At 42.2% G+C, this 23,682-nt stretch overlaps 1 protein-coding gene across 12 annotated transcripts; it reads left to right on the top strand.

Annotated features, from left to right (window-relative positions):
* Positions 1–59: 59 nt before the first annotated feature.
* tmpoa (thymopoietin a) lies at positions 60–22,832 on the top strand. 12 transcript variants are annotated; one of them, XM_037121348.1, is made up of 12 exons: positions 62–664; positions 6,749–6,866; positions 8,240–8,389; positions 9,224–9,351; positions 14,888–14,974; positions 15,545–15,670; positions 17,464–17,556; positions 18,620–18,649; positions 18,771–18,944; positions 19,196–19,327; positions 19,619–19,719; positions 21,655–22,832. In XM_037121348.1, exons 1-12 carry the CDS (start codon positions 422–424, stop codon positions 22,067–22,069), a joined length of 1,797 nt encoding a protein of 598 aa, XP_036977243.1. In that variant the 5' UTR covers positions 62–421; the 3' UTR covers positions 22,070–22,832. The 12 variants fall into 12 exon arrangements, with proteins under 12 accessions (XP_036977248.1, XP_036977243.1, XP_036977246.1 ...); XM_037121349.1 differs by having other exon boundaries at positions 64–664; positions 15,548–15,670; XM_037121353.1 differs by lacking the exon at positions 19,196–19,327 and having other exon boundaries at positions 60–664.
* The last annotated feature ends 850 nt before the right edge of the window (positions 22,833–23,682 follow it).

Genomic DNA, 23,682 nt, shown 5'->3' with positions numbered 1-23,682 from the left:
TTTCAGTAGTTGCGTGCTTGCTCCGCCAATGAGGAAGCTCCTTGTGACAGCCTCTGACCAATAGGAGCCGGCTTCTACAGGCAGTCACTTCCGGCCCGGGTTATGCTCAAGCACCGTGGGGTAGATTTTACCCAAGCAGGCACCAAGGACCCGTTTTCACTTCTCTAATCTTCAACGTGGAGAAGGAACGAGAGCAGCGGCACAGAGTCACATTCGTTTTGTCTTTGTGTTCATTTTTTATTTCGACACAGTTTTGCCCACTTAGCTTGTATTTGTCTTGCGATTTGAGTCCAGTAAGAGGCGCTGGTTAGCCGCTCCACGCAGACCAAACCTTCCATCCGTTTATTCCATTTTCCGTCCGTGTTTGTTAGCTAGCTAACTAACCAGGCGACGGTCCCTGTCCCTCCATCCACCCGCCGACATGCCGGAGTATCTGGACGACCCGTCTGTGCTCACCAAGGACAAGCTGAAGAGCGAGCTGCTGGCCCACAACGTGGAGCTTCCGAGCGGCAACCCGACCAAAGACGTGTATGTCCAGCTTTATCTGAAGAACCTGACCGCTCAGAACAACCAACATGTCACGGCCACGACTCTGGACGCTTTCTCCAGCGACGAGGAGCTGCCGCCGCCCGTGGTCTCCAGCAGAAGTCGCTCCTCCGGCAGAGTGAGTTTGGTTATTTGTTTCGAAGTGAGATTCCGATTGAACTTGCAGAGACGTAATGTTACACGGCACTAGGATGCAGGGCGCTCCAAGTTAATACTAGTACAGCTTTGCGCCAAGTACTTGTACAAGTACTGCTAATGTGACTTTCTGTTCGTGGACCCGAATATACACATATACCACTGCGACCACTTGTCTCCCTAACTCTTTGTGATTAATCGACTGCTCCTCTCTAAAGTAGTCTGTAACTGCCCCAAACAATAACTAATGCACTTCAAAAGTTAGCACTAATTGACCAACTATTCTTTTCAGTATGGAATAAGGTTACACCCTTGCAGCTCACTTCATCCACAGATAGACCCATGCGTCCAGTTGTAATCATTCATTGTGTCCCTCAGCACATTCTCTTTGAACTGGACTGTCAGGGATTTTCCCAGGGGACACTTTGTATTCTCCCGAATAAAGGAAACATTTCTAAACCAAGGTCTTATGAATGAATGTGTGGCCACATGAACACATCTGAGCTTTCACTTCCCCCTGAAGCCTCCCCCTTCACATCAGCTCTAACTGAAGGAGGAGAGTCTCCACTGTTGTTGGCAACAACAAAACTACAGATCTGAACATGTTGGTATCACTTTCTGTGTATGCATCGCAGGCCGGGCAGGGATTCTCTGTCTCATGCAGATCATTTGCTCTTTGACATGTTAATTTAATCAGTTTATGTTCGGAGGGCACTTTGAGTGGACCAATAGAATTGCTGCTTTAACTGTAGTCACAGTGAATCAAATCACGCCCGGACGCAGAAACTACTCCAGATAAAGAGGCTGACGGGGGACTGAGTGATTGCAGTTTCTGTTGAGATGTGTGAGTGTTGGGTTTGAGTTTCTCAGCATTTCTCATCCTTTGTTTTAATAATGATAATAATCCACTCCAGCCAGCAGCTGTCTGCGTACTTCAAAACCCTTGAACGGAAGCAGGTCAAGGATTTTCCTCTAAAGCAGGACTTCTGAAGCCTGCTGGCTTTCTGAAGTTGTCCAGAAGTTGGTTGTACACGCTTAGCCATCTCATAACACTTTAGACATGTGCATAGAGGATTTTTATACCATCATACTGTAAAGAGAACATGTAGTTTACTTGATAAAAGTTAAGAAATGTCAGTTGTTCAAGGTTAGGACTTGGTATGCCTGTACCAATTGAACTGCCCCAAGAATCCAAAGAGTCATGATACATTTGATAACTTTTCTGTTGGATAATGGAAATGTTTTTGCACTGGTACTAAAACCCAGGCAGTAGTATCAAAGCATTGTGAACATAACCTAGCCTTTTTATAGGAACTATTTCTATCATCATATTGTGTTGGATAGCTTGCGCTATTAAGTTTTTAAAAAATCATTGCTCTACTTTATTTTTTTAAGTCCTTACATTTTGAACACTTACATTTTATATTTTTACCTTGTGTTAAATGACTTGAATGATCCCCAGATGTTTCATCAATGATTTCAGAACAAGCTGAAGAGGGAGGCCAGACTAACTAAATTTCTGACATAAGTGTAGTGGAGACAAAGCATAGAGTAGTAGAAAATAGAAATACTCAAGTAAAGTAACAGAAAAATGTACTTAAGAACAATACTTGAGTAAACTGAATTTATTAATTCCATCACCAGTTCACCACTTCATGTTAACTACAAATAAATGTCAGTTCCAAATATTGGATATTGATCCCTCTTGATTTCTAATAATCGGTATTACACATCTGAAGAACAAGTTTTGTCAGCAAGACATTTCTGCAGCACCACAGTACTTAATTTCTTTATGATAATGCTGCTTTCTCACTCATTTTACTGTTATCAAAAGATAACAGCTTTTTTGTGATTTGACAATTGAACCTAACCAAATTCCGGTTTTGATTATATTTCAATCAATTGTGCAGCCCTAACTTATGGTTACCAACCACCTCCATATGCCTGATTTAAAATAAATACTCAGGATCTGTGCATTATTCTCTGAGAAATAAACAAAACTGTCATCTCACAATGATGAATATACTGTTACAACACACTGTAAAATGTGCAGATAAAAACTCTCTGTCACTGTTGTTGTGGATTTGGACTCAAACAGGTGTGCAGCAGGACATGTCTGGTCTGGACTTGATTAGGGGCGGTCTGCACATGACAACTGAATGAACGGTGTTAGTGATACAAAGGTGGTGACTGAGAAATGACATGTCAAACATGTGGGAGGTGTCAGTGTGCACGTTTGTTTCTGCTGCTTGCAGGTTGGACATATTTTGTGTGCAGGTGTTATGCTGCATATTTCTGTCAAGAGTTACATTCATTCTTCTTCTATGAACTCCTGTGAGTTGTACATTTTCTCTAGTAAAAGTTTACATGAATGTTTGGAACTGTAGCTCTGCATCGATGTGTGGATCATGGGGATGATCAAGCTTTCATGAGTTTAAGATGACAAATAAATGCTGAAGGGGACAAGGGATGTAGTTTACTGTTAAATGTTAACATCACAAGCCAGACGAGTCTCACCAGTTGATCAGGCAGGTGTTTGTGAGTGTATGTGTTTGTGTGTGTGCATGCACGCATGGTTTAATAAAGAGATTGCTGAATATACTCATAAAGCATGCGATAGTACAAACAGATGAAGTAAAGGTGTAGTTGTAAGATCTGTTCTGACTGTGTACTCAAATTAAACCACATCGTGGTAGTTGTGAAACGGTTTTATATTTAGTCAGTCACGTGGTAGTGAAATGTAACCCCAGTTGATGCAGCCAGTCAGGACCGGTGAAATCATTCTTTTTTCTTTTTTTTTAGTAATGCGTTGATGGGATGGATTCAGAAGGCAAAAAAGGGGTTATCTCAGTTTTTTATCCATTAAATGACAAATACCCATTTTGTTTTCCAAAGCACATGGCAAGTCCATCCAGGAGTCAAATGATATGATACAAAGCCCAGAATAAATTTATATAAATAATAAATTCAGCCTTTAATCGTGACATTTGTTCTTGAAGAGTCTTCTTCTATCTACTTCTAGGGGCCAAAAGCATTCCCAGCCACTGGTTTGCAGTATGAACTGCTGTTTTGTCCCCTTACCTTCTGGAACCTAATTCTACCTCCTTAACAAATCACATGCTTAAATGAGGTGAGTGTTGGAGTTCAGCAGACCCACACAGGAAGAGAACTGCACACTGGCAGCAACATGGTGCTTCACCAATTAACATGCAGCTGCTGGTCATGCACGGAGTGCAGTTATTTGCCAAGTTTCACGTAGAGATGAATAAGGAAATCTGTTTGTTTTAATGGCACAACAGCCACTTCAGAGCAGTGCATGCCAAACTGGATGTGTGGTAGAAGGGACACACTCACCTAACGTTTATCTTACTGAAAACAAAACCATGGAATATGCTTGGATTTTTGTCTTGTTCTGACATTTTATGACATGATCTTGGGTTCTAGGAAATAAAGGTTTCTTTGAGGATTTTCTACATGATTAGGTGTCAGTCCCTTTTTCATCTGAATTTATGCCAGAAGTTACCAGGGTCTACTCTGGGCTGAGGACATCCAGCATCTAAGTTTAATGGATATCTGTTTATTAGTTTTTGTGTAATCCTGCTGACAAACCTACCAACTAACCAACCGACACACATGAAAACATAACCTCCCTGGCTGAGGTATTCATCCTCTTGAGCTCTGATATTGTATGTCTTATGTTTGGAAACCTTTTTGCTGGTAACCGCATTGAAACGTATGAGATTCTACTGTCTCAGCTGAAGTTTGTGATTGACTGTTAAGAGTATATTACTAATCTACCCAGTGCAGATTTAAGGTGGGAGCACCAGACCAGGGATACTTTTCAGAGCAGCTCCTGTCATTCTCTTAATGGGTTTTGCCTCTGCTTTGAGGAAATACTTTCCTGAGGTAGTGGAATTTGTGCTCAGACTGCTACTGGGTGCGTGCTTGTGCGCTGTAAAGAGGTGAGGGCTATGGAAAAACGTGGCACATATGTAATTTCTTTGTCCTTTGTGTTTTAAGGAGTTGTAGCGTTGACATTGTTTATCTTGTGAGACCCAGTGCTCACATGTCTGAGTGATTATTGGGTGGAGGTGGAGGTGGGCCTGTAGCGAAAAGCTTCATTCCTTACATTTCTGAAATGGTTACATGAAATCAGAGAGGCCTTTCCAGATGAACTATGAAGGGTCACATACTTTGTGTCTATCATGCCTAAAGGTCCTCCCTCTTTATATTGTGTTGGTGGGATTCAGAAGAATAAGCTGTAAAGTATGAAGAGCGTGACAGCAACAATGCAGTTGTGGTTAATGTTAGCTGAGTAAATTATGGCTAACCGCACATACTCCATTGTCACTCAGCCGAGCAGCCAGTTACATCATGCAGCCGCAGGTCCTGGCATGACTCGTCCTCACTACTCCATGCAGGCTTCAGTGAGGAGTTGTAAAGGAAAGTCTGACAGTGTTTGTAGTGAGTTTACTCCACAGAGCTGAGCTGTGAGCTCATGGCTCAGTTATGCCTTTTAAAGGCCAGGGTGTGGTCTACAGAGGCTGGGTCACAGACGCCCTCTTCCCTCCTCTTCTTCTGCTCTCTCAGCCCCGACTGTTATTATGAAACAGCCTGGCTCACATCCAGACCAAACCCTGCCGAGGGCCCACTGTGAGCCAGACGCAGAGTAAGACAGCCTCTCTGTGTGTCTACTCACATTTATTACATGCTGTGAAGCGTGGTAAAGCCTCACCACTGAAGTTGAGCAAATCATCTTTGCATTCCTCACATTTTCTGTTGATTTGTTGCCAGCTGAATGAGTCAAGAGTCAACAAGAAGGAATGCACATTTGAAATAGTTCTGTGCAGTTTTCAGTGTGATGCAGTTTTTGGTCAAATCGTCTCTTAAATCTAGTTGACCTGATTTCTACACTTCTCTGTTATTTAGAAATACAGATGCAGTAAGCATTTTGAGCAAATTATTTGTCTGCCAGTTTTTCATCACAATGACACCCATTCTCATGACGACAAAACTGTTTTGTGACTTCAGCTCACCTATGGCTGGAATCTGCATCGAAGCAGGTGATGGTCTCAGTGTAGTGTCCTGTCTGAGGGAAGTGTCTGTTTGAGGTCGTACTGAAGGAAATGAAGTGAAAACAACTCAAGTTTCCTCTGTCGCGCCACAAACTGACTGCTGGATGGAGGAGGCTGCGAGCAGAGGAGGAGATCAGGGCTTCATTTTAGAGGCAGCTGGTTTCAAACACGCAGTAATTTCCTGCAGGCTGCTGCGAGCCAGCATGTTGTTTACTATGAAGAAGTGCCTGCAGCATCGGCTCAGTGCGCCACACTTTTTCCTCTTTTTTTTTTTTTTTTCCTCTGGCTTCACTTCATTGGGAAATTGAAGGTTTCTCCTAAAGTTCAAGATCGTCTTTGAAGTCTTTTGTGGTTGTGTGCATGAATACACATATCTGTGTATCGATGAAAGAAGGATGATGATGGATTTATTGAAGGAATGGTCATTCCACTCTACTACTGTTAACCTGCTGAATTTAGTTTTTTGTTTTTTTTTAAGGACAGGCATTCAGTCATGTCAATTGAGAGTAACATGGTGTATAATCAGAATCCTGGTGAACAGGTTTCTGTAACCGTCTGAAAGCTGCACAAACACAGCTTTCACAGGAGGGTGGTAGGTTTGGAGGTGAACATGAGGGCAGGGTATGACGGTGTCAGTTTAGGCTTTAGGGTGTGAACCTTTCAGCCGCATTTTTATTGACTTTTCCTCTTTTTTACTTGTCTTGATTCTTACCACATTGTTCAAACATGTTGGAGAAATGGCGTGGGAGGGTTTTATTTTTGAATGAGTGTTTGTGCACTGACTGCTAAGATAATACATTGTTCACATATGACACTGTCTTGATCTAAACATAAACAACACACACTCACACAGTAACACAACTGTCTGTTGGCCCCTGTTGATTCATTGCCACAAGCCCACAATAAGCCATGGTAGTCCCAGACCTGAATCGGAAGTTCTTTAGGGTGTGTGATTGCATCACCAACCAGGCTGTCCTGTCCTCATCCAACAGAAAGCCACCAGGAAAACAGACAAGGTTCGACCGGACGAGCTGGATGTGACAGTGCTGACCGACCAGGGCCTGAAGGACGAGCTGCTCAAGCACGGAGTAGACGCTGGGCCAATAGTTGGTGAGTGCTCACATCAGTGTAAACAGAAGGATCATATGAGGTTAAAGGTGGAGGTGACCTCTTGCCCTCAGCACACAGATGTACTGTATGAGTGCACTACAGACACAGGGATGTGATGTGTTGGTGCAACCCACTGCACACAGCCACGTGTCGGGTGCATGTGTAAATTCCAGCATCTAACAGCATACTGTATTGGAGCCTTCAGTGATTGACATATACTCATGATAATGAGGGTGCTTCATACAGACTGAAGACTATTCCAAGTACTAATTTTCTTATCTGGTTCAAGTTTGATCACAGTAGGGGATTATAGAGTCCAACTCCAGGTGCTCTAAACACCCTGCCTGCACCTGACAAGTTTCAGCCACAGTTCTATTCACCAATGTAACACTGCAGAAACACAACCAGCTGTCAACACCAGCCGTGTAACAGTCTGCGTACGTGTGTTTTTTCTCTCGCATGTATACATGATTGTGTGTTGAGCTGTGGGACAGAACAGAAGTGTGGACGAACAGATGCCGTCTGCACAGTGACAGAGTACTGCAGCTGTTGCTCAGGTGCTGCTTTTGTTGCACAGCCATTGTAGATGAGGTGTAACATACAGACATACGAGACTAATGACATACCAAATCATAGATTAAGATAAATAATCGCATTGAAGATTGAAGAGAAATACAGAAAACATAATATTCTCTGTTCTGTTGTTCTTTGCAGCTGTTGGCTTCCATGCACACTTTGTGTTGGACAGTATGAAAGTGTTCATCAGTGCAATCTCCAATGCAGGTGTTTAGGAGGGCACATCTGAGACCACCATTTAAAAATTGTCTCATTTTTAGGGTGGATATATAATTCAATAATACTGTTGACCATCCAGAGTTCCTCCTACTGTTGCCTTTTAGAGGGGCGCTTAAATCCAACTGACAACTCTGTTCTCTGACTGGAGCTCTGTAGGCGTCCAACAAACCGATTACAGGGATCCAATCCCAAACATGTTAACTACCTTATTTATACACACTCATTATACGATCATACTATTTGTGTAGCTGAGACAGAACCCAAATGTCAATCAGGTGTGTATATTCCTGTCAATGAATCCCCTTCATGGGAAAGGCCAAGATGTCCCTAACAAATGTGAGTACTGACTATTGTCAACCACAACATCTCTATAAGAATCTTGGAGCAATAATGATACTGAATTACAACCTTTTTGAAAAAAAGTCCACAATAAGCTGGTTCTCCATTTAGAAGAGACCAGGCTCTTAACATCACACTTTTGGCTATTCTGTAATCTTTTTTCAGCTTGGTAATTATTACACTTTACACATGTCAGATTTTCTAGTACATTAACTACATTTCTCTGCTCCTTCTCCCAGCATCCACCCGTAAACTGTACGAGAAGAAACTGCAGAAGTTGCTGGATGACGGTCCAGCACAGCCACCACTGCCAGAGCTAGTTCTCACAGAGATAGAGGTCAACCACAACGGCAACTCTGAATCCGACCTGTACAGTGACAAGGAGGATGGTGAGAACAGTGTTACACCATTTCTACTGATTATATGTGCTTGACTATGCTGGATTAAAAGTTTGTATGCTTATAATGTATAGGTAATGTTATTTACAAAATATGTACGGTATGTTTTCACTTTCCTGGCTCTGTTACCTGGAAGTGGATAATTATAAGAAGTTAAAAATAAAGTTGAATGCTGTTATTACTTAAATGTTGTCTTTTTATTGTTTTTAAAGTTCGCATTAATTTAAAGTGAGGTCAGTTTCTGAACTTACGTTTTAGAATACGTACTGTTACTATTAACCATTATATAATTATTAACCATTATAATCATATCCAAATTACTCAGAAGAATTTGTCAGAATTTGTCTTGTGTAAATATTTTAGGAAGGTACCCATAGGCATCCCTGCAATATTTTTTCAATATCAAGGTATTTGGTCAAAAATATGATGATCTTAAAATCTGGTGTCCAGTTTTTCAAAATCAACAACAACAAAAAATGTGCATCTAAAAATATCACACTATTATTTAAGGCCATATACAGTACTATTACACATGGAAAGTCATACTTGTTATATTCAAGAACATTCAAATGTATGGGATTTAAGAGTCATCTACCAGAAAGCGTGATATTATCACACTGATAAGCAAACATGGAGATCTGGAAGGTGTTTTGGCATTCAAAAGAAATGCATTGGCAAGGTGTGGCACAGTCCTTACCTGCATGACGGTGAAATCTATGTATCTTTTGATAACAAATTTGTACAGACATGAAGGGAAGTTATGGCTGCCTGAAGGGTAAGAAACTTACTGGCATGAACTAATCAGACTGTATTGTGTTTTGTCAGAAGTTACAGTTGAACCAGAGCCAGAGCCTGTGGCAGAACCTGAACCAGCTCCAGTTGTGGAGAGACCGCTGGGGAGCAGAGGGAAACCGCCTGTCACCACCCGCGCCCGCAGCAGCCAACACACCAAGGTAACAAAAGGCGTTTCAACAAGACAACCTCAGGAGTATTCTTAAGTTATCACTATAACAACAACTTAGCATCAATGTATACACCTTTACATGGTAAGCACTACCGTTGTCCAGTACACCATCTGTTGTCACGGTTGCCGTTGTGTTTCCTAAGCTGATACAATGTCTCATGCTCAACCAAGTCACTTTAACTGAAGTCTACAGCTCACACAGAGATTCTGCGATATTGCTGTAACGAAGGCTCACATTTACACTGCCTTTGTTTGTTCACACTGAGTAAAGCAGTGGTGGCATTTAGCCGCTGTAGTGTGTCATTTCATACAGCATGCCGGAGTAGCAGAACCAAAAGAGGCATTACAGTACACATCATAACAATGAAATCTATGTGTTTTTTTCATGTGTTTCCACTATAAATGTAAATGTACAGTTTATAATCATATTGGATTCTGTTATAAAGTGTTGTGATTGAGATACTGACCCACTGTACGTCGTGGGAAGTTTTTTGCTGAAAATGACAATCCATAATCATCGTCAGTGAATAGCAGACCCTGTCTGGTTCTCAATTTGACGGGGGACTCTGTTGGCAGGGACTACTGAAGCCTCATGAGACGCTCAAGACACAACTTGCTACCATATTACGCTGCTTTAGTGGGTTGAAGTGTGAGGCATTTCTTTTTTATTTGATGAGTAAAGGATCTGTTTAGACATCAGACTGTGAACCCCATCAAATTGTCACACTGCTGTTCCACGCAGCCTGCTAACCCTCACACACAGACATTATCTCTTATCTCTGTTACCACCTCCACTGGTGGATCAGAGGTGGAACAAATCTGTCGCCCATTTAGCCTCTGTAACTTTCACACAGTCGATGAGGCTGAATGTCAGTGCAAGATTGCCGCCTTGAGCAGGTGGTGTGAATGGGGCTAATGATAGCAGTAGTTTTGATGTTGACTGTCATTGCAGTACTAGGCAGACTATAAAATTAAATGACAGAGGAGCTGCATATTTCCTTAGAAAAGCCTGTGATTGAAAGCCGATTATGTTTCCACTCTGTGCCACCTGCAATTTTGCCACCTTTGATAGTTTTCTGTACTACGGAAATCAGTGATGTGATTCATTGGTGGATTTCTGCCAGCATCTGTTAAAGGCCAGTATTATATGATGATTTCTGATGGCAAACACATTGTTTTACTTTTTCCTTACCTATGTCAATAAATGTCCTCAAGAGGAACAGCTGCATGTACAGTATGGTAACTTGAATAACTCTGATGTGTTTCTGTTTGTGGTTGAGTTAGTTACAGCTGTCGTGAAAGCTGTCACTTCAATTCTGGTTCACAGTAAACCACGAGACCAGTGGTCAGGGTCTGGAGTATAGATGTTTGGGTATGATGATCTGAAGGCGAAGCAGACCAACTACTGGATTTTCATCTAGATTTTGGCAGATATCCAAATGAATCTACATATACATGATACTGCAAATTTAATGTGGCAGTCATGCTAACAAGTCATCATTTGAGTCATCAGACTGTGGAGATTTTCCTGCTAAATGAGAGCAGTGAAAGTGAAGTTGGTTGTGTTTGATGTCTGTCCTATTCCATGGGGTTTGAAAAACACACACGTATCCACTACTGTAGTCTGTTATTTATGGCACATGAGATCCGGACGAATAATGCCGAGTGAAGTGCTACCTTACCCGCAGTCATTCACCAGAATCTCATCTCCCCGTAGGGGTCCATCTAACTCAAGATGCTGTGTGTCACCACACCTGTCCAATGAATGAGATACCGGTGGGTCCGTATGACTTCATGTTTACAGCTCTTGGTCTGTTTGTAACAGAGATGAAACTGGATTTTCTGGGTTCTGTTCCAGAAGTTTAAAAAAGTCATTAAATCCTGTTGACATTTGTAACAATGCTTACGGCTGATTTATGGTCAGGCACATGACACCTTTTGATGAGCGTCATCTGTGGACACAAAAATAACATGTTTTCAAGAGAAAAAAGTGTCACCTGACATGACCACACACCACACCACACACACTGGAGAATTTTGCTATGCCATGGAAACTGTCATATTTAGTGGTGCGGTGTGATTGGTTAGTCCCTTTTAACAGCTTAATTTCTGTCAAATGACACTTATTCAAAAGTGTCAAGCTCCACAAAACAAATCAGGCTTCATAGCTACAAGTCCAGTATTTGAACAGAGCCTTTCTCAGCAGTATTTCATGTGATTCATTTCATATGTTCTAGATAAGAATATCATGCTGTTTATTTAATACTTCTGGTTTGTATATGTCTTTTTAATGAACATCATTTACAATAAGCCCCAGACCTTTTGAAGACTACTCTTCACCAGGGGAGCCGAGGGGAGATTGGAGGCAAGGGTCGCAGTTAGTGCAGACATGTCAACAGCAGGACAGGGGGGACCAAATGCTGTGAACACAGTGAAACATGTAAAATGATTTCAGATGAGCATAGGTGAATTATAGATGAGGAGAAAACTGTTATTCACATCCTGGGAATTGCCGAGGTGCCCTTGAGTAAGGCATACTGCTCGTTGGGCACCATAGCATGTGTGGCAGCCCCTTCACTCATCTCCTCTACACTGTTTTTTTTTTCCCCAAATTTCTCATTATAGTATAGAACATGGAAGAGGTTGCCGTTACAGAAGCTAGCCCAGATGTGACATCATGACCTCCAGTCTTGTCTCTTTACCTACAGTTGCAGTTGCTGGCCATTGTTAACTATGTTAGTCTGAATATGTGACATGTGTTTTATTAACATCATTTCCAAATTTTCATCTTGTTACACAAGACTAAGCTTGACCGTGTACAGTGTACCAGTGCAACTGAGCAGACAACACATTTTGAATGATCAGCATTCGACAACCATCTGCTCCCTAGAGCTTATCTAATTAGTGCTACTATGTAAACAGTGGTAAGTGTTTGTCACACTGTTGACATTCTTCCAGACCTGTCAGTCCCTCGCACGTATTTTTCAAACACTAGGCAGGAGAAAGATGATCACAAGCAGCAGATGTCAGCCGACACAACACAGCCCCTCTGAATAGCTGTTGCCCTGCTCAGGAAGGGCTCATATTTTAATTTGAGAAAATCCAATTTCCTCACTGTTCTTCCTCATTTTGAGCATAACCATTATATAACAGCTGATCCGAAGACATGTGTGACAGGAAGAGAAACTTTGAGTGAGTGTTTAAAAGAGAAGCACACAGCAGTTTCTTAACTTGAGCAGTACTATCACCCTGCTTGGTTTAAACTTCATTAACTTCATTCCAACATTGCACTTTCTGAAATTACAAAGAACATCTGAGACTGCTTGTTTAATGCAGACAGCATAGACTAATTGATCCAAACATGAGTGTGCAGTGTGAACTGGAGCAGGTATGGTGGGACACCCAGCAGCTGGAGTTGATTATACAGTTTCCTGATACTGGCAAAGGAAGTGGTTTCTCATTTTATTGGAGTGCTGTCACACCCAGCTCAGTGTGAGCCTGGAGATTCAGTGTATCAGTGCTGCTTAATGCATGTCAGACTCAAAGCACATGATGTAGATTAGCTGCTGCCATGCACATGCTGGATGCTTCAGACTCATTCACACACAACCCTTAAACACACAGTCTATTTTCCACATAGTTGTTATAGTAATCATTAAACCCTCCACCCTCTCAAATCTCATGTTCGCCTCTTTTGTGAAACAGCAGTGTGAACTCCCCTCCTTCATGCCAGGTGTGTAATCCAGCGGTGTGCTGCTGCTTGGCTCTGTGTGAGCAGCTCCCCCTGCTGTTCAGACTGTGACTGTGCACCTGTTGTGATAGGGACTTGAGAATGAGAGGCACGTGAAAACTGGGGGCCTGCCAATAGCCCGCACAGCAGCTAACCTCTCTCTCTGTCTCTCTCTATCTCTCTCTCTCTCCCTCTGTCTCTCTCGTCTCTCTCTGTCTCTGTCTCTCTCTCTCTGTCTCTGTCTCTCTCTCTCTCTGTCTCTCTCTCTCTCTCTCTCTGTCTCTCTCTCTCTCTGTCTCTCTCTCTCTCTCTGTCTCTCTCTCTCTCTCTGTCTCTGTCTCTGTCTCTCTCTCTCTGTCTCTCTCTCTCTCTCTCTCTGTCTCTCTCCCTCTGTCTCTCTCGTCTCTCTCTGTCTCTGTCTCTCTCTCTCTGTCTCTGTCTCTCTCTCTGTCTCTCTCTCTCTGTCTCTCTCTCTCCCTCTCTCTGTCTCTCTCTCTCCCTCTGTCTCTATCTCTCTCTCTCTCTCTCCCTCTGTCTCTCTCGTCTCTCTCTGTCTCTGTCTCTCTCTCTCTGTCTCTCTCTCTCTCTCTCTGTCTCTCTCTCTCCCTCTGTCTCTATCTCTCTCTCTCTCGTCTCTCTCTGTCTCTGTCTCTCTCTCTGTCTCTCTCTCTCTCTGTCTCTCTCTCTGTCTCTCTGTCTCTCTCTCTCTGTCTCTGTCTCTCTGTCTCTCTCTCTGTCTCTGTCTCTCTCTCTCTCTCTCTCTCTGTCTCTGTCTCTCTCTCTCTGTCTCTGTCTCTCTCTCTGTCTCTGTCTCTCTCTCTGTCTCTGTCTCTCTCTCTGTCTCTGTCTCTCTCTCTGTCTCTGTCTCTCTGTCTCTCTCTCTCTCTCTGTCTCTGTCTCTCTCTCTCTGTCTCTCTCTCTCTGTCTCTCTCTCTGTCTCTGTCTCTCTCTCTCTGTCTCTGTCTCTCTCTGTCTCTCTCTGTCTCTCTCTGTCTCTGTCTCTCTCTCTCTGTCTCTGTCTCTCTCTCTCTCTCTTCCATTAGCTAACATTGTGAAAGACGGGGCTGTAAAACGGTGCATAAATGTATTTTGAGTGTCACAACCTCTGTGAAATGGTTCGTTTCACTGTCATAGTTTGAGCAGTTCAGTCCAGTAACATTTGGAAAGTCTAGAGGAGCCACCCAGGAGCATCAATTTGTCCCCATTCAAGTCAGCCGAGCAGTAAACTGGCAGGTAGATGGCTCAGTCAGCAGAAGTCTCTTTTGCTTGGTAATTGTCCCAGTGAATCATCATCAGTCAGAATGGAATGTTTGTTTGATCGACAGGAAAATAATTACAATCAGTTAATCAGCTGTTTGAGCTGTGTGTGTGTGTGTTATCATGTTTATCTTTGTGTTGTTTGTGTGTGAGGTACAGTTGGTTAACAACACACCACCATCTGCATCTTCACAAATTACAGAGTTGAATCTACACTGCTGTGTCTCCACGAACACATAGAATGTTGATGACTCTTTAATTACTGACTTCCTTTGTGTTTCCTACCATGATCATTAAATATAAAAGATAAGCTCCCTGAAACTGAGCCAGGTGAGCCTCAGAAAGACTTGACTCAACCTGAACTTAACAAAGCAAAAAGACATAACTTTAGAGCATTAAATTCAGCAGTGATGTTGCAAATTTGGCTATGCATGAAGAACATCTGGACTGAAGACACGGCAGACATTAATGGTGATAAATAGGCTTGAAGTCAAACAGCATGTCTCACTGACTGCTGGTGTGCTCACCATATGTATAGAGGGACCAGTTGATGGATGATGAAGATGATGATGAGGAGCTTGTCCTGCAAGTAAAGCGCAGATCCAGGAGGTTATCCCGTAGAGCGGTGACTATGTCTCCCCTGCTCCTCTCCAAGCCCTTTCTCTAAACATCCACACTGTAACTGATCAAACCACTGGTGGTTTGTTCCACAGCCACTCCGTGCTGATCGTGGGTTCACTCTTTCCTCTGGTGTGGGATTTTTGTCCACCTGTCTCACATGTGTATTCAAAGTGGTGTATGTGCTCACATTGAGCTCATTGTCCTCTGCATCTTCACATATTCCTCCATATCTGCTCCAACTGCTTGATAGAACGAAATGACCATTAACTGAATGTCTTTTTTGGCTACATCCAAATATGAGGTATTTGGAGACTGCAGGCAGCTCTTTGATGACATTAACACTGATGTAAGCTATTGATGGCTAGTTAGCTGTCTCCTCTGCTTGTTGGTGGAATTGTTTTTTCCAGTATGGAATCAAAACATCAGAAAGCAGCACAGCAACTTTTTGTTATTTATTCATCCTTCATTCTGTCTTATTCTTTCTTTCTCAGGTCTTCTCTGTTTTACTAGTCCTCTCTTTACTTGTCCTGCTTTTTCTGTACTCTGTCCTCATCTCCTGGTTTTTCTGACCCAGCAGATGGTGCCTGAGGATCTCAGGCCTGCATTGACAGAGCAGGGACAGTCTAACAGGAGGGTTCAACACAGGCTAGACAGTCCAGTTCAGGCTGAGCCTCCTGCCGCCTCACCCAGACCTGCTCAGGTAGTTCTGTGCTGTGGCCACTGGGAGACACTGTTCAGTCACTGATACCTGCTCAGACTCAGGTCTGTTAGGTCCCATGTCTTGTGATCTGTTGTAGAGCTGGTACACTGATGTCATCTTGTCTCAAACTGCACTAAGGTTGGTTGGTGATTATGTGTGTTATCACCGAGGCTGACTGTCATAAAGGGGTTACTTGGTCACGGTGGACGAGCACAATCAAAGGGGTTTTGGGGCTGTTTGGTGATTTGCCTGATTATTCAGTCAGTCCTTGGTTCCATTCATTGTAAAATCTCCAGGTGTTTGATTTGCTGATGTGTCTGCCTCCAAGTCCAGCTAGTGAATATTCATTCTGTAATGTGCGCAACAAACTGAGGCCTGATCCAGTAAAGATTGTAATCCAAAACACAGCTGAGGTCTGTAGAGCTCCAGGAAGCCCCTGCTGGATGGCTCCCTCACACGTTTATTTCTGGTTGGATTTCCTGAAGCCACACTGCCTCCCTGGTCCTTCTACAGGAAATCTCTCTTTTGCATGAATTTGTAATTGTTATACAAATGATCTGATTAAAAATGGCGCACACTCTGACTCTTCCCCAGAGGCATTCATTGTGTTGCACTCAATTGAATAAAAGACAAGTGAGAGAGAAGTTTAAACTAGATGGTCAGATTGTCTGTTTCAGAAAGTCACACAAACTACTGCTGAATGGTCTGACCAACATTGTCTTGGGTACAAACCAGCCCATTCTCACTCCCAACGCATCAAATACAGCAGCCTGGTTCACAGCCCTGTGCTGCTAACAGGCTGGACACACTGGATGCATGTGCAGCGCTGCTGCGTGGTGTTACCTCTTGCTTTTCATTTCAGTGTCCATGTTAACAGGTTAGACCTTTCACACTGGATGCATGGAGATTCAGAGTCTTGCCTATTTCTACTACAACATGCAAAAATCAAACCTGAAAACAGGCTGTAGACAGTCCTATGTACATCAAACCAGCTTTTGTCTCAGATGTCTGTAGAATATGTCACAGAGATGGAGAGAATGCACACAACAGCTGAAGGGCAGTTTTTTACCCTGTGCACTCTTTCTTTCTCTCCCTCCCTACCCCCCTCCTGCTTTTTCACTCTCAACGCAGGTAGAGGAAAGTTACATATATTGAATACATATTTACATACATGTTAATTGATAACACGTAAACAGAGCATGCAGCCTGTGTGAACACAGACACGGGAGTGAGCAGCAGCAGTTCAGCGACACTGCTTTAGCCACACAGCCGCCACTCACTCCTTATAGTATGACACTGTAGTGACCCCTCTCTGCCTTCATTTGTCAAAGTGTCACTCAGGTGCTGTAGTATAAAGAGTCTGTGGTTTGTGACCAAGAGTTGAGATTGTTTTGTTCAAAACTATGTTAACATATCTACATAATGTGGCTAAAGTTACGTAAGGGATGACACTGATCAAGATAATGTTGAGTATAATTAAGGGTTTAAAGTTATAGTATATTATATTTGAAATGTTTGTCAGCAAGCTTTGTTTTGAAAGTCTAACCGGATACTGTATATAACGTATTATTGCCTAAATGTACCGTGGAGCCCGTCAGATGCACAACTTTCCCTAGAGGGGAAGGCAGAGTGTAACATTTGAATCTAAGGCCACTGCTCAAGCTGCTGTATTTGATGAGTTGGGAGTGAAAGTGTGTTTTACAGTTTCTGTGGTTTGAGTTAGAAATCCAGCCAAGGTGTTAGAATCCTGAAAGACACTGTCTGTCCACTCACCTCCTGTTTGACACCTGTAGCTTCATGGAGAAGAACTGGGTCTACGTCTTACCAAACCCAGTGAGGATTTGTCTTACAAGCCAGTGGCTCTGCTCAACACTACTCTGCTGGAGGTTAGCCTTTTGTCTGACATCTGTCTTAAGTATATCATGTCAGTGTGTCCACAATGGTTGAATTGCTCAGTCAATGATTGTATGTGCAACTAAATGCCACCGCACTGTAACTGGGCCGATTTACGTGGACTCACACTAATATACCAAAACACACTGGATTTGCAGTATTTGCATATCAAGAGGGGTCATGTCACAATAGGCAGGTGTGTTCAGTGTTGCATTCCTTTACCTGTCTGATTTTGTTAGTTACAGTATGTAGTACACTACCAGCAGCAGCTTCAGACAATGTCATTAAATGTGTGCTGGCACAGTGCTGCTGTGTTCTTAGAAGCACTTTAAATAGAGCCTAAAGCTGTATCGAGTTGTCATTATACACATCCGTGGTTTTGGCACTGATATAACCTTCTATAATCAGGCAAAAGCCTAAAATGACTGATCCATGCTAAGTACAGTTTCTTCTCTGCTCTGCTCATTTGCAGCTGCATGTTAATTTTGATTTGTTGAGCGACTGACACTCATCATTTCCTAAATGGGAAATTATTGGTGTTTAATAACTGTAAAGTGTTGTCAATTGATTCAATCTGGTTACAGCAGATTAACTTGATATAGCTTTTTGTAAAACCACATGTTCCAGACTTTTTTTATCCACAACAAAAAGTAAAAAACAAACGCACTCACAAGGCCAAGCACGGGTGAATTAGTCACAAACAGTTGCAGAGGCATGTACAGTAGCTGTCAGCTTTGTAGGAATATGGTCAAAGTAAAACTGTTGTTGATGCCTGGTATAAACACAAACATTTCCAATATAACCACACCAGCACAACCTGAAAAATGATAATGTATTAGTTAAGAAATGATGAGCTCATACTGAGTTTAGGTACTGAAATATGAAACAGGAGAAATTGTTGCCATAGGACCAAGTAGACAGCTGCACAGATGAAATTTGAGTGCCATGTGTCCATCAGATGCACATGAGATGAATGAAGGATGGAGTGAGAAGTGTGGCTGAGTGAGTTGAGCCTCATTTTAATTTGTTCTCTTTGATTTCATGTTGCTGTTTTAGGATCATGAACCTTTAGGAGCAGCAGCTGTGGTGTGTAGAATTACATTTATATTAAACTGGGATTAATCACTGAACTCATTCTTTAGTATAATAGCCACTTCTTCTTTTTGAACATGTACATCTCATATGTTATTATGCTTTTTGGTCAAAGAGCCTGTCTAAAGAACAGAATATACGACCTGCCACCAAGCCATCCAGGCCTGCCAGAGTGGACCCGGTCACATTTAGCCCCATGTGTAACATATCGCCCATAAAAACAGGAGAGGCACGCTGTTCCCTGTCAGACCAGTTTGGATCTAAGCCCAGCAGGGTTTCTGCAGCAGGGGTACAGCTTGACTCTTTTCTTCCTCTGATTATCTATCATTCACTGGTGCTTCTCACTTACACTTATTGTATACAAATGGTGCATGGTGTTTGGTGAAACATGAGGAGCTGAAGCACACGATCTATAGTTTATAGTAAAGGCCTGTTGGTGTGCAGCTGTCGAGGGTCTCTGTAGGGACAGTTGTGTGACAGCTGAACTGTTGGCTGCTTTAACATCCTCAACACACAGTCACACACACTGTCTGTGTGCAGGAGAGTGGTCCTCCAGATGTCCTGCTGTATAAATGGAGGCAGCAGAAAATGACCAGCTTCCTGTCCTCGCGCAGCCCGACAAAGACGCTCGGCTGTACATCCACACTGTCCAAGGATATGTTAGTGAGACAGGTACACTGTTGGGCTGTAGCATTCACAAGGTTCACAAGGAAACATGGTGTTTGGTCCAGGCTTTTGTGTGAAGTGGTCACATTCTGAGAGGTGTCTAAGATCTAGCAGGGGGCCCTCTGCTGGTCAAAATTTGCACATACAGGTGATTGCAGTAAGGGAATGTTCTCTTTGCAGTGGAATCTAGTTTATATAATGATGTGGAATAAGAAGCTTGATGAGGGTCACTGGTAAGATGTATTCATAAATCATTGGTGCGTGTTCTTTGAATCACACTCCCTGTTTTGTGTTTAGGTGGAGAAAATTGCAGCCAGCGAGCAAGCCCCGAAAGTGGAGGAGAAAGACGTGCTGAAGGAGCTGTTCTCCAATGACATCAACAGTCCAACAGGAATCACGTAAGTAGTCGATGTATAGCTGCAACTAACAAATATTTTCATTGTCTGTTATTTTCTCAATTCATTGATTACTTGTTTGTGGCTTTGGGAAACACTAGCCCCATTCACACTGCTGTTTGGATGCGGGGATCCTGCGTCAGTTCTCCGCCGCCGCCTCTATGTGAATGTCCTGCAGGCGGCGAGGGGTGATATTTAGCTCCGGTGCTGATCCCCCTCTGGAGGTAGTATCAAAGGCACAGTATTGGCAAACTAAACCAGTGTGAATGGATAAGCCAGCGGTACGGAGCAAGGGCGTGTCAATCAGACAGTCTGATAACTACACAGGTCTCTCAACTTGATAAACTGAAACATCCCGCAAAGCAACATTACAGGACCAAACAACAGAAACGTTGTCACTGTCTGCGGCAGATATACATGGAGAACTCGTCACATTTCTGCCCGAAAAACTGTCTCTCTCACCGGCAAAAACTCACTAAGTGTTTGTGTTGAAAAGTAATCACTGCGACGGTCAGCCGTCCTGACCGAGACTTCAGTGAACTTTCCCCCAGAAAACAGCCTCCCTCCCCATGAGTGACAGAGTCAGACAGTGTCCAGTTTATGATGGTGAATATGTAATTACATGATTTAGAGGGAAAAACTTAATTTTGTCACTTTCCAGAAGGTTTGGTGGGTCAGGATCTCAATCACAAGACATCATAACAACATCTATATGATTATAAACTATCCGCGGGTTTAGTTTGACAGGAGGACACCGGGGAAACACCTTGAAAACATACAGCCGTCATCATCATGACATCTCAACAGTGGAGAATTGGCGAACCACTGCTGTGGCAATAATACAGCTTCTCTGTGTGAAAAGGGCCACTGATTGACATCTTTCACCACTTCCTGACATTTTATAGACTAAATCTTGTTTGTCCACAGCCCAAAGATATTCAGCTTACTGTCATAGAGGAGGAAAGAAACCAGGAAATATTCATATTTAAGAAAGGGGAATCACCGAATTTGGACTTTTTCTTAAAAAAATAAATAAATAAAAGAATACTCTAAATTGTTTTCTATCATATTAATTGCCAACAATTTTGATAATCGATCAATTGGTCTTCATTGCAGCTCTAAACCCATCTTAATTTTTGTAGCTGCTCTTTTATTTTTTATTTTTAAATGGACTAACATAAGGACAATGACCCATCACAAGTTATATCCTATAAGATCCTAAAATCCTTACGTAGGAATTTCTGGAAAACAATTTTTAAAATAATTCTTATAGTAAAGCCTCTGAGTTGTAGAGGAATCACACTCAGTTTGTTCCTTCAATTTAATTCCATCCAAATGCATTCAAAAGTTTACATCAAGATATATTTACTGACAAAGTGCAAATGATGCAGACTATAACATTACAGTAGAATTTAAATGGAAAAATAATAGGGGCACACCTGCAGTTAGTAATGCCCTCCACACCTTCAGTTTGTAACACATGCTTTCTGTTTTTTAGTCTCCAAACCAGAGCTAGCATAACCTGAGGACACCCTGTCCCCTGTGTAGTGTTAACATCATTAATGACTGGACTTTAGAAGTAGCTGCAGGCACAGATCCACATGTCTCTCTCTTTGCCAGTTCCCATACCTCAGCTCATGGTATCTGCCTGAGTAAAAATCAGATACCAGTGGGTTTTTTTCCCAAACTCCAAATACATGCCGCACTGCATCAGACTCTTTTGGATCATTTTGATATCCTGAGGTCACTGTGGCACTAAAAACCAAACAGCATCCTGAACTAGTGTAACTTCTAGGAGAAACACAGAAATATTAAATGACATTGACAAAAAAATGTATTTTGTCTGACTCTGTGAAGTTATAGCCAGTACCACCAATGTCACCAGTCACCAGTTTATTGTACATGAGTCAGTGAATGTAAAATATTTGTCTCTTGTAGCGCCACCTGTCGACGACCCATCAGAGGAGCTGCTGATCGCCCAGTGAAGTCTAGTGACCTGTGGAACAATGAGAACTCCCTCTTCTCTCCTAAAACCACCAAGACCACCAGCTCAGCCTCGTCCTACACAGAGAGCCGCATCATCAACCGAGTCAACAGCTTGCCCTCCTCCACCTCCTTTAGCTCTTCTACCGCCACCTCCTCCTTCTCCAGCTCCTCCTCCAGACCGCTGTCTGCAGCTCCCTCTGCAGTTCAGACCAAACCAGCGGCCCGCAGCATGTCTCTATGGATAAAGTTGTTCCTACTGGCCATCGTGGCTGCTTTCCTGTTCTTGGTTTACCAAGCCATGGAGACCAACAGCATCAACCCTTTTGGTGATTCAGACACAGGAGTGGCCAGTGGCAGCACAGCATAGAGAGAGCGAACACAGAAGTGTCTGAGGGGGGGAGAGAGCCCTGCCTGCTTCTATTTTTTCATTTTATAAAGTGTGAATCTTCATTGTAGCCATTATGTTCACAGCGCTGTGAAATTACCTCTGACATTTTTCGCCAGTTTTTCCTCAATATTTGACCTTTGATCTTTTTTCCTTCACTTCTGAATCAGTTTTTAGTGAATGTCTAAAGAGAAGTGATGTGGTCATTACAGTGACACGTAAAGGATCTCGTGACACTTTGTGAAGGACTAAACCGCTTCTGCTGTCGTTGTTTAGGTCCATTCTTCATCTTTGACTCGGTCTGTGAGATGACGACAAAGCCAGCCACTAATCAGCTCTCAGAAACAAAAACAGTAGCTTTCATAGAAAGATGTGGACTCACTTTTTATTACTGTTATTTTCTTTATGTCATACTTGCATGGTGCGTGTGTGAGTGTGTGTTTGTACTGAACGTGTGGTTAAGATTTTTTTCACACTTTGCCTTAGTGTCTGTCTCTGTAAGTCATTAACAGCCTTGAAGATGGAGTTTGAATCTGTAATTTTGTTTTATACTTTACTTGACCATCTTTGTTAATGAGACAGGGAGGCTTGTTATAATCCAAATGCTTCAAAATCTCCTTAAACCCTACACCAATTTTTTCTTAATGTTCTCTTCTAATAAAAGTCAATGTCTCAGTGTATTCTACTTAATTATGTATTTACTGTCACAAATATCCACTCAATAAACTATTATGTTGTTACTGTGCCTGTACAAGCATTTTATTCATGATGTACTGTGTTTACAGAACCTGAACACATCTTTAGGCATTTAAGTATATGTTCAGTGTTTGAGGCCTGAGTTTGTAACTTTTACTTTGCCGCAACATTTTACTTGTGTTACTTGTGTTGGGTTACTCCAGCATGCAGTGATGCATAAATATACACCATATGTATACAAAGAGACAAAGCAAGACTCCATCTTGTAACTTAATTTAATTGATGAAAAAGAAGACTTTAATGGCAAAATATGCATTCAGAATCAGAAATCCTTTAATGTCCAGCAGACGGGGAAATTTGTTTGTCACAGCAGCGACAGAATATTACAAAAACAGAAATGTATTACAAGAACAGGAACAATAGTAAAAATAAGCAATAAAATGAAAAAGGGAAGAAATAGACATATATACATATTTACATGATATAGCGCAAAATTAACAGCAGTTTTTTGTTTTGTTTTTTTTTATACATAGATTTTAAATACAGATAATCAATATGGGTGTTGGGGAAATTGACCAGATTGTGCAAAAAAAACAGAAGTGACCTTGTGCAGACATACTGCACAGTGCAGGGTACTAGGAATATGCCAATAATCTAGCCAATGTACCTTTAAGAACAGTGACAGTAATAGAATAATGGTAGATGCTGAAATGTAATGCTATTGCAAATAAGAGTCAAAGTCAGTGTAATGACTCTGTCCTTCTATACAACAAAACCTTGTTTACTGTTATTAGCCACCATTAGCAACTGGTCATATCAGACCAAGTTAAAGCACTGTCAGCAGTGTTTTGAAGCATGAATTAGTAGAGGAAGTGGTGTTAGTCTCACTTTGAGTGGAC

The sequence above is a fragment of the Acanthopagrus latus genome, chromosome 14, assembly GCF_904848185.1.
Source record: "Acanthopagrus latus isolate v.2019 chromosome 14, fAcaLat1.1, whole genome shotgun sequence".
NCBI lineage: Eukaryota > Metazoa > Chordata > Actinopteri > Spariformes > Sparidae > Acanthopagrus > Acanthopagrus latus.
The sequence above is the reverse complement of the archived record's forward strand: the minus strand, read 5'-3'. Positions and strand labels throughout refer to the sequence as shown.

Bases quoted from the DNA above. Each gene is read 5' to 3' on its own strand.
- tmpoa (XM_037121348.1), top strand. From the start codon at position 422: ATGCCGGAGTATCTGGACGACCCGTCTGTGCTCACCAAGGACAAGCTG. The intron at 15,671-17,463 runs GTAGTTCTGTGC...TGACACCTGTAG, and splicing joins CCTCACCCAGACCTGCTCAG to CTTCATGGAGAAGAACTGGG. The intron at 18,945-19,195 runs GTACAGCTTGAC...GTCTGTGTGCAG, and splicing joins GCAGGGTTTCTGCAGCAGGG to GAGAGTGGTCCTCCAGATGT.